Raw genomic sequence first — 11501 nt, 5'->3', positions numbered from 1 at the left:
CTACTCTTTTATATTATTAATATTAACTAGCCTTAATTAGAGAAGACCACTTACATGTTGCAATTATTGATGTGCTAGGTCCTCATCAAGGCCCATTATGAAAATTTAAAAGGCGTAATATTTTATTTCAGTTTTTGGTCTTGTAATCTAGTTGATTGCTTTTCATTAGACTAAAGATGCATGACAATAATTAATTATAAGACCCAAATTCCTTCAAACTAGTTTGGAAAAAAAATTCTCTAACCTATTTCAATAAGTGAAAAGTGTCATTCAACATTATTTTGGGTTTCTAAAAAATTAATGTTTAGGTTCTTAGATTTGTAGAATGACAATAAATGACTCTTAAAAATATTTTAAAATATATATATGAGAGATGACACTCGTCACCTATCGAAGTAGGTTGAAGAAACTGAAGGAAATTTCTGTCCATAATTATATTGTTTTAATTTATTATTGATGCATCAAGGTAGATGAATTCATCTTCCATATCTGCCAATTTGAAAACATTCTAGTTCTTTAATGCACCCAACTTTGCAAAATGGAAAGATCATGTTACAATTGCTTCTTAGGTGTATGGATTGGATTATGCACTTTATGTTGACGGGCATGAAGATTATGCCAAAAAAATGTTTTCCGTGCCCAAGAAAAATATGAGGTTACATGACAATTGAAGTGTTTAAAACGAAGGGAAAAAAAAAAAAAGAGCACAAAAGAAAATTAGAAAAGATTTAAGAGAAAAATCAGTCCATGTGCTTTACTTGATTTACAATTAGTTTATTGTAGAATCAAAATAAACTCAAAAGTCCCATGAGATATGCAAAAAAAATAAATAAATAAATAATTTACTACCTACAGTCAGATTCCGTCAACTAATTTAACAGATTCCAAAAGTATAACACTGGCTTAAATAAAACACGTAAAACAATTTTATTGGCTATGGCGTGTCGCACTAACGAAATCTGTTAAATCAATTAACGTGATTTAATGATGGGGAGTTTTTTTTTTTTTTTGGTATATCGCAGAGAACTTTGAGTTCATTTTGATATAAATAAAGCTAATTACTATTCAGGTAAATCACATAAATGGATTTTGCAATTTTTTTTTTTATAAAAAAAAAGTAAAATAATATCAAGTGTCGGCCTTTTAAGCTACCCCCCTCTAAACCAAAATGTTGGCTCCGCGTAGATTGGTAATGGCCTAAAAGTCGACTAGGCCCATCCAGTTGGGACAGAGTGAGCTGTGCTCAAATGCAAAGTGGAAAAACCTTACGCTATATGGGCCTACACAAAATTACAAGGAAAACCCAGCCCACCATGCGAGAAGAATTCAAGAGACAAAGCAATTAAGCAAGCATACAAAATTGAAGTAACCCTAATAAATTCAAGAGAATAAGAAGCATACACTTCAACTTGAAGTACCAAAAAAATAATATAATCATTCACACAGAAAAATTTTAATTCTCTTGATAAAATACGTATTGATAAAACGGCATGAGTCACTGTCTTGATTGGTTTTTGAGAATTCGGTGTTGAAGGCTCGAAAATGAGTGGGGGTTCTGTGATGGGTGGTTGGCGTTGGGGTTAGAGTGAATGAAAAAGTTGATTTCAATTAAAGATACGATTTTTTCATCTCAATTATATTTGATATTTTTACCTGTTGTGTCAAATTTCTATTGAAAACGAAGAGAATGCTTGTGATTACGTTTGAGAAATAAAATCTTTTAAGTCCAAAAGTGTTTTTTGATAAAAGTTTCATTTTTAAGCTTTTGTCAAAAGTGCATTTTTGCCTTTTTTTTTTTTTTTTTTTTTTTTGACCTTTAAAAGCGTTTTCAATTTTTTTTATCAAACAAGTTTTTTTTTTTTTTTTTTTCTTCAAACAAACTTTTTGAATATTAAACACACTTTTAGGTACTTCAAATACACACCCAAACCGACCCTAAAACTATAGAGGAGGGAGGTTATCTGCACTATAGATTCTAAAGAAAATGTTTGTGTCGTTTCATTGAAAACTACTTGGTTTAGGCAAGTAGCAATTGACTCCTTAATCCAAGACGACTTTTCACAAGACTTGAAATGTGTTTGGTAAGATGTTTCTCGAAAAAGGCAGTAGGGTGGCACCGACCTATTTGTGTGAGTGTAAAACAAGTTTTGCATTTTAATTATACGGACATGTTACTTTAATTATTAAAAGTTACAAACTATGGTCCAATACTCCAATCCAATAATAATCAAACCTCCATCAAAAGGTGTGTTAGATGAAGCAAAATTTTTATTTATTTATTTTTTACATGAGAAATTAAAAAAAGAAAAAAGAAAAAAAAGCAACCTCTTTCTTTTTAATTTTAATTTTTTGGTGACATATAAAGTCTGTAAATGAATCAACTTGTTTATGAACGGATTGAAGTTGACCAAGTCCAAATAGTTTAATAAACAAGTCGAGTTAAAGTTTGAGTTTGAACACTAAATTTGGATGATATCAAACACACTCGCATAAACATAATTTAATTCGATTTCGGCTCGTGAATAAAGTTCGTATAAAATGGGCTCCACTTGTTTAAGCTTATTTTAAGCCTGTTTATATATATATATATATATATATATATATATATATATATACTGCCAACTGGTAGAATCCAAAGATCAATTCCTAGGATTGAATGGAAAAACAGACATAATTATTACAACCCCACGCAACTCAATATTTGACTCTTTTATTGTTCTTCTTCGTGTTCTCAAGTCTCAACGGCCAGGCCCTGTGGGTTATCATTCGTTCCTGTTTTCTCTTTTTTATTTTAAATTAAAAAACATTAATAAATAATTAAAATCACACTTTTTTTTTTTAAATAAAAATTCCCAAAAGCATATATATTATATATTTACGTACCCACACGTTTTATGATTGGGTTAAATACTTCAGTTTCCTCTAGAGTTTTATAACTTTATTTTTTCTTCTTTAGGGTTTCATTTTTATCACAGGAGATTCCTGTGGTTTTGATAATAGACCAAGTTAATCTTCCGTCAATTGACTTAACGAAATTTCACGTGAACCAATCAAATGTTGACACGTGGCACATACTTATTATTATTATTTTTTAAAATTTTTTTTTTTAAAAAAAAAAAAAAAAAGGCTGGGGTGCCCCTTGGCCATTTGGGGGTGGCTCTATCTTTTTATTTTATTATTTTTTTTTTTTTAGAAAATACATTTTTTTAAAAAATTAAGTATGTGCCACGTGTCAACATTTGATTGGTCCACGTAGAATTCCGTTAAGTTAACTAATGGTCAACTGACGGAGGACTAACTTGATCTATTATCAAAATTATAGGGACTTTCTGTAATAAAAATTTAAAAAAAAAAAAAAAAAAAAAAAATTGTGAAACCCAATGGACTAGTTTAGTATATAACCCTTTATGATTTTTGTCGGCGCGTAAGATGAGCTTTCCCGCCTACTTCAACAAAAAACCTTCCAATTTCCACGAGTTTTCCGTGAGGCCCACAACTACCAGCGTAGGTGCCCCAGTATCTCGCCACGTGCACACTCCGCCTGTTTCCCCTTAAAAGGGCGCCATTTGCCATATCTCATCTTCTTTTTTAAATCTTTCAAAAATATCTCTCTTTCTCTCTCTCTCTCTCTCAATTCGAAAAGCCCTAGCTTGCTTCAGTTCCTCGCCCTCACCCGCCCTTACGAGACGATGCTCCCCCATTCGTACACCTTTGATTCCCAATCCAAGTCCCAGGATCTCGCCGACGCCATCCTCGCCGCCTCATCTCCGTCCCAAATCTCCTCCGCCTGCGCCTCCATCGAGTCCTTCCTGCACTCGCACTCACCCGACCAGTCCCGCCACTTCTTCTCCCTCGCTTTCCCAACTCTCATCTGCAAGCTCTTCTTCGGCGTCCCCGACGCCACCTCATCCTCATCCAAGCCCCGCCCGTCCAACGGCTGGATCGACACAGTCCTCTCATCCAACGACCCTGATTCCGCCAACGCCATCTTCTCTCTCCTCTCCCCCCCCGGCGTCCTCCTCCACTCCATCTCCGAAGTCGATCGCCTCTCCCTCGTCAAATACGTGTTCCCCCTCGAACGCCTCCCCGAGTGGGCCCGCTTTGCCATCTCCTCCGGCAAAGACGCCCCGGCCCTCTCCGATCTCTGCCCCTTATTCAAAGCCAAGCTCAAAGAAGACCCAATCAAGCCCTCCTCTCATCAACTCCAGCTCCATGTTTTCGAGTACTACCTCTTCTGGTTCGCTTACTATCCCGTTTGCAAAGCCAATTCCGAGAATTCCGATTCCGTTTCCACCAAAAGAGCTAGAAAATTCAGGTTGGACAATTGGACTTCCTCCATCCCTGGATTCTCTAATCCTAAGCGCGGAAATGACCAACGAATTGAATGCAATCTTTATGTCCGACTTCTCTACGCGTATCTTCGGGCGTTTGTGCCCATTTACGATTTCAGTGCTCTCCAACCCTACCGGAGCTCCTTGCTTCAGTACGCGTCCGGGCACGATGGATCGCTTACGATGCGCGCGGAGTTTGTTGTGAACGCTTTTATGCATTTCTGGTTGGTTGACAACGACTTCTCGCCGTTTCCTGTTTTCGCGATGAAATCGTTTGGCGTTTCCTTCCCGCCTCGGTTGGTCTCTGGGGACACCCCGCCGCCGTCGTCCGGTTTGGGGGAGGTGGTGAAGTTGTTCATCAAGTACTTGAATTTGAGCTCCGTGGACCGGACGGAAGAGCGTGGCGGCGAAAGTTGTGGGACTCCGAGGTGGAGGGTGTCGAATTCGGGTTCCCTCGATGCTGCGAAGTCGAGGGATGCGCTGGTGCCGGTGCGTCCTGCTGGGTCGTGGAACGTGTGGATTCAGAGGCCGCTCTATCGGTTTATACTGAGGACTTTTTTGTTTTGCCCGGTTGGGACGTCGATTAAGAATGCCTCTGAGGTGTTTGATGTTTGGATTAGATATATGGAGCCTTGGACGATAAGCTGGGATGATTTCTCGGAGCTGGACACTATCGTGGATGGTTCTAGAAAGATGAAGGATGATTCTGGGTGTCGAGGTTGTGGATATGGATACTCCCCTGCTTGGCAGGGTTATGTGTTGTCTAATTACCTGTATTACAGTTCATTGGTAATGCATTTCATCGGGTTTGCTCACAAGTTTCTTCACACTGATGTCGAAATTGTTGTCCGGATGGTATCGAAGGTTCGTTTCTTAATCACAAGTTTTGGCTAGTTTAAATCAACGTTGATTGAGTTTTACTTGCATTGGATTTTTTATTTTTTATTTTGCCTATTATGGTCACGAAGATTTGATATTAACTATTGGAGTGCTTAATCTGCATTTTGTTGGGTGAACCAAGACAATGAATAAGATAACAACTTGTTTGACACAATAACAACTTGTTTCTAAGTAAGATATTCTGATAATTGGGACAAAGTCTTGAAAAAGAGATGTGAATTAAATTTTCCTAGCTTAATATTTTATATTCCATGTTTGAGGATCAGTTTGCATTAAATTTATGACTTGGTGAACACCTTGACAAGAAGTTCTTATGTGATGCTTGAGATAGGACTGTATTTGGCATCAGGCTACATGCTAGTGAGATAAAGAATTGTTTCAAAGGAATACTAATTAGACTGCTGCGGAGTTGACTAGGCTATGAACATCGCTTAAGTATTCTGTTATTGGGTAATCTGGAAGCGGGTTGTCTAAGCTAGGACCATGTGAGCCATACTTTGAGTGGCTTGAGCCCTGTCTTCGGGCAAGGTTAAGTTTCAGCTTAAATTTCAAACTCAAGGTTCAGCTTGTGTTGGTGGTTACCAGAGCTCAGCTTGTGGCTTGGCATGGCCTAAAGTTGACAACTGCACCCAGAGTCAGACAAATATGATTGGAGATGGGATAGTAGACTATTTACCTAACTAAATATTGAATCCAAATGTTTGCTATTTTGAACGCTAAATGAGAAAATTTGGTACAGCTAAATTTTATTGATAATTTATTGTTGAATAACTATGAACATTACATGTTTATAAGGGCTAGAAATGCGATGCCAAACAGAAAGCAGGTTTTTAGTGACTAGAAATATTGAAAAAGATTACATAGGACCCTCCAACTAACAGAAATAGTCTAGTAAAGACAACAGAAAAGGGCTGAACTGAAAATGAAAGACCTAAAAATGTGGGGCTGGAAAATGCTCTAGAAATATGTGATGTAAGGGGGTTTTGAGGCCAAAAGGGGGTCTGAAAGGGTTCTTCTGTCAAGGACAAATGATCTGGATAAACAGTTATGGCCATTTGAAGTTTCATCTTGAAACCAAGATTTGTTATGTGCTGGGCATCAGGGATTTCACCTATCTGCCAACTCCTGAAAGTCCGTAGAAAAAATAATTTGATACTTGAATTTGAATAGTCTTGAATCTTGGTGTTTCAGAATAAACGGAATTCATACGAATTTGTATAAATCCAAGTTTGTAAAAAGTCGTGCTTGAGGAATTTTTTTTGGGTAGTATTGGCGTTTTGAAGAGAAAGTAGTACTATATTATTACAGCAGAAAATTCTTTCGCAAAAGGGAGTGTTAATTCCCTGTGTATCCCCTGTTACTCATTTGGAAAAGAGAGAATCAATGTGTACTGATTCCTACAGTGTGCCAATATTTTAATCCTGAGTGGTACTTGTAAGACATGTTGGGTCTTACACACCAGCTTACTTAAAAAGAGTGTGCTGCTTATGGTCCTGAAGTCTTGGCTGTCTGCCAGGATCTGTTCCCTGTCTAGGAGAGATGCAATATTGCGTTCTCAGATTATTGCTTTGGAGTTCAGATTGAAGCGAACAGCTTCTGAGTGAAATATTTAAAGAAACAAGTACATGTTATTTGGCTGGAAGAGAAGGGTGTTTATAGCCACAAATAGTTTGGATAAGGTTTAGTTTGGTTATCACTATAAGATCTGTTATTGTTTTATCAGAGAATGTTCATGAAATTAATGCCAGAAGATAATGTCCAAGCTCCAAACTCCATGTTAAGACAATCCCAGTGACCATGTACTTTTGTTTTGAAGAATCGATATTAAATCTTTTCATTCAAGTATTGAACTCCATGTTACGACAATTCAGTTTCCATGTGCTGTTGTTTCTAAGAATCAATATTAAATCTTTTTCATTCCAGTATTTTGTAAGTCATGGTACGATTTTTATATTAGAATAGAGCATTTGTGCACTGACTGACTTCAATGTATATTCCTTTTTGCAATAAAGGTGGACACTTCTTAGTTATATCTGTTGATGATGTTTTCCTTATAAATCTTGTTTTGTATCTGCCTCTTTTTACAGGTTATGAGCATATTGACGTCATCTAAAGAGCTGACTGACCTTATAAAGAATGTGGATACTGTTTTTCATTCCAAACAAGCTGGATCAGGCAAATCAATGCTTAATAGCTTATACAGATTTGTTCCTGCAATTCGTGACCAGTTGCAGGTAGATTCACCTCTTACTCCTGTATGCCTGTGTTATGCCATTTTGATTCACTTTTTGAGTAAGCAGATGAGCACTCAAACCATTTTATTGCCTTGATTCTTCCAACTTAAGCTGATTATTTGGATCTTTTTGGATGTTTGATGTCTTTCTATGATGGGTCTGCTGAGGGGGGCAGGCTATGAGTCTATCCCTCATGTATTGCAAGAGTTCTTTTTGTGTACCATTAGATCTTATCATATTGATTATTTTTGTGTTGTCTAATCGTGAGACTAGGATTGGGAGGATGGCCTATGTGAGAGTGATGCTGATGGATCTTTCTTGCATGAGAACTGGAATAAAGATTTACGACTCTTTAGTGACGGGGAAGATGGTGGAAGGCAACTACTTCAGGTTTTTACTATTTATTATTGCAATATGTGCTTATGCTTTTAATTATTACAAAAATTATATAACTATCTACATTAGAGGATCTCATCCAATGTTTGATGATTTTGTTTGCAGTTGTTTATATTGCGAGCAGAAGCTGAGTTACAAGCAATTTCTGGTGATAACCTTGCAGACAACCTTAAGTGTATAGATTCATTAAAAACACAGGTGAGCTGCTTGTTTGGTGGCAATACAGTAAGGAAGCTGTCATTTTCCCCAGAAGCGCAACAGCGCTCCCAATCCTGTTATGATATATTCAAGCCTAGAAGAGTTGGGAACCACACAATTTCAGAAATCAAATACAAGGGTGACTGGATGAAGCGCCCAATCTCTGATGATGAGGTTGCATGGCTTGCAAAACTGCTGGTCAAGTTTTCTGCTTGGCTGAATGAGAGTCTTGGACTGAACCAAGCAGAGTGCAGCCAAGACAAGCGTGCATGGTCTTATGTGGAGGTGTCGGGTGATGTGGGAAACGTGTGCGGGCCGGCAGAGACAGTGAAGGTGGTGTTATGCGCTATTGGTTCTTGGCTTCTCATTTTGGGTGTGGCGGTGGTGAGGCTAATGAGAAAACATGGGCTGAGAGTGAACCTTAGGATGTTAGCCTCAAAAAAGATTGTGATGGTTTTGCTTTTGTCTGCTGTATTTAGTTTACTGAAGAAAGCTCTTGGATTGTTTCATAGGGTATAGACGAGAAAAGAAGAAACGAAAAAAAAGAAAAAATGTAAAGCTTTTTCTCAAAAGGTTTGCTGCTTTGACTTTTCTTTCCCCTTGTAAGTACGAGATGTGCAGCATGAAAAAATCTGCAGGGCCGTGTTTGCCATGAAAAGATAAATGCTTTGCTTTTGTTTTTGCAACTTCTCCTTTCTTGCTGCTGGTGCTGCTGTTAATGTACTCTTTGTTGAGAGCCATCATTGATTATTAATGTCTATACACTATCAAATTTTGTTCTATTTCAGAAATTCTTCTTGTAGTCAAATATTTGTGAAGCTTCTAATTATTTCTTCTAGATATACCTAGAAAGAGAGAACACCAGGCTGGAGAAATTTACAAAATTTTACTGAAATCATTTTTATTTTCTTCTTCTCAGCTACCAAACAAACACCCACTGGGGCATTTTGGGAGGACAAAATCGCTTTTGGGCTTCTGGTGAGCTTTCTGTAGTAGAAACAAACACTGAAATAAGATTACACAATTGCTCAATATTATCCAAGGCCACCAAAAAAAAAACCTAAATTTCTTTTAATAAGATAAAAACATCTTTATAAATTCAAGAAAAAAGGCCAAATGAATTTCTAGCAGCAGCTTTTTTTAATTTAATTTTTTTTTTAAAAGGAACTAAACTACTTTTTACTTTTCTACTCAAATAAATTTCACAATAACTTTTCTTATCATTTCCCTCTATTATTTAAATATTAGAGTAAAGTCTACTTAACCTCCTCAAATTACCACCAAAATAACAATTTATCTCTCAAACTATCAATTACGACAATTTACTTGCAAAACTATCAAAACAATGACAATGTACTCTCCAATGCTAGCAAAATGATGAAATTACCCCTATAAAATTTTCAATAAGACTAAAATACCCTTAAAAATTTAAAAAAAAAAATTAAAATGTAATATTTTTATTTTTATTTTAGTAAGGGTAATTTCGTCATTTTTTAAAAATTTGGGGTACATTGTGACATTGTCATTGTTTTGGTAGTTTAAGGGGTAAATTGTAGCAATTGATAGTTTGTGGGATAGATTGTCATTTGGATGATAATTTGAGGGGGCTAAATGAACTTTACCCTAAATATTATTTCAAATCCGTGCATTCCCTCGGCTCTTTATCTTAATTTAGAAACATGAAGCGAGTTTGTTGTAGCTGCTATGACGTAGAATAATGATTTAGCTGGGCCGAACGAGGCCAAGGACTCTGGCCCAGCTCGCTTTAGACGAATAAAAATATAATACTATATTTTGTCGGTTGTTTGTTTCTTTTCTTTGTAGCCAAAAGCCGTGCCCAATTGCGTAACTAAACCAATTGCTACACGTACCTCTCTTGCATGGATATGGAAGGGTAACATATAGCATTACGGCCACAAGGTCTTAACTCTCAAGGCCCGACCAACGGCAACTTAGGCGTGTGTCTGGAGTTGTACGCGACTTGAGTGGTTCAAAATTGAAGATATATAAAGAGAGATGAAATGAAATGCAATCACTTAAAAGGAAACATGGGACATGATGCACACACAGACACATTTGCTTGGTATCAGGGGTGGAACTAACATTTATAGTTTAGGGGACAAAAGTACAAGATTTTTAAAAAATAAATAAAAATTGGGGGAGGGGAGGATGGGGGGCATATTCTAATTTTTTTTAAAAAAAAAATTCTAAGGGAATTTTTAAAAAATTTTGGGAAAGATATATATATACAATCAGCCCCCCCAAGCCCCCATATAGTTTCGCCCCTGTTTAGAGTAATGCTACTTTTTACACTCATTTATTATACTAATTCATGCCAGTTGAAGAAACGTAATTTAAATGGTTTTTTTTTTTTAAAAAAAATAAATATATATATATATATTTTTAGTGGTTGACATAAGAAGTACTTACGGTTTATACCCTAATCTTATTTGTACGATATTTTTCAGTTTATTACTGAAATTGTTTATTTTTTAAATTTTATTAGAACATTGGGCATATGATTATATATATACATGTGCATATATATTATTCTATATATACAATTAGTCTTCAAGTTATATTGAATATGGTCTAGGTGCATTCATGACATTATCACACAGAAACCCCAGTTCATAGTCGGTAACCTATACATGTAAATTTTGATATAATCCGCAAACTCAATACAAAATTAATAAATTAAGATTAAAAGTTTTAACTTTTAACTTATTTAAAATTAACCATACTCATGTCATGTTACTCATGTAATGTCATGTTACGATCCGAACTGACTGTCATCTTATCAGGTAGCAACCACTGTCCACAATTGCTAGTTGTAAGGCAGCTAGGGTAATGCTGCCAAGGGCTATGGCTCCGCCGCTCCAGCTGGTTTTAGCCTCATTATATGGCCGTTGGGTGGAGCGTAGAGTCATCTTGAATAGAATATAATGTACATATATTAAATTACTAAAACACAAATCTTTGTAAAGTGGCAATATTTAAAGAGAGAAAACGAATTGAAAGAGATCTCTAGCCTCTATGGTGCATATAATAATATTGGGACCAAGAAATATCATCCTAGAGGGTAGCGGGCTATAAATGTAGTGGGAACCACAATTCAAACTTCAACTACTATCCAAAACTGCTGCCTGCCAAGGGCACTGGCCATCTGCTTGAAGGGACAAATCTTTGTACGTGCGACTATCATGAGAAAGGAACTGCACGTGAAGATGCATAATGCACATATATATATATATATATATATATATATATATATATATATATATATACTCTACAAACTTTCATGCAATCGGAACCGCAATTCAAACTTCCATACAGACTGCAGCTAATGGTCGTCTGCACTAGCTAAGCTTCTTCTTCTGACCACCCATGTGATGTGGGTGCGTGTGATCCTAGAAATAGTACATAACAATAATAATAACAA

General features: G+C 36.4%; 1 protein-coding gene across 1 annotated transcript; it reads left to right on the top strand.

Annotated features, from left to right (window-relative positions):
• The first annotated feature begins 3612 nt into the window (after positions 1-3612).
• Positions 3613-8841, top strand: LOC132175366 (sphingomyelin phosphodiesterase). Its single transcript, XM_059587298.2, has 4 exons — positions 3613-5195; positions 7319-7465; positions 7739-7855; positions 7967-8841. Exons 1-4 carry the CDS (start codon positions 3690-3692, stop codon positions 8576-8578), a joined length of 2382 nt encoding a protein of 793 aa, XP_059443281.2. The 5' UTR covers positions 3613-3689; the 3' UTR covers positions 8579-8841.
• Positions 8842-11501: the final 2660 nt, after the last annotated feature.

This window comes from Corylus avellana, chromosome 3 (genome assembly GCF_965113065.1).
Source record: "Corylus avellana chromosome 3, dhCorAvel1.hap1.2, whole genome shotgun sequence".
In the NCBI taxonomy this organism is placed as follows: domain Eukaryota; kingdom Viridiplantae; phylum Streptophyta; class Magnoliopsida; order Fagales; family Betulaceae; genus Corylus; species Corylus avellana.
Note: the sequence above shows the minus strand (reverse complement) of the source record. Positions and strands in the feature narration are given on the sequence as shown.

What these genes read in the sequence shown, in the direction of transcription:
- LOC132175366 (XM_059587298.2), top strand. Translation starts at nt 3,690, where the DNA reads ATGCTCCCCCATTCGTACACCTTTGATTCCCAATCCAAGTCCCAGGAT. An exon ending in TTGTCCGGATGGTATCGAAG is followed by an intron (nt 5,196 to 7,318) that starts GTTCGTTTCTTA and finishes CTCTTTTTACAG; the next exon opens with GTTATGAGCATATTGACGTC. An exon ending in GTGGAAGGCAACTACTTCAG is followed by an intron (nt 7,856 to 7,966) that starts GTTTTTACTATT and finishes TTTTGTTTGCAG; the next exon opens with TTGTTTATATTGCGAGCAGA.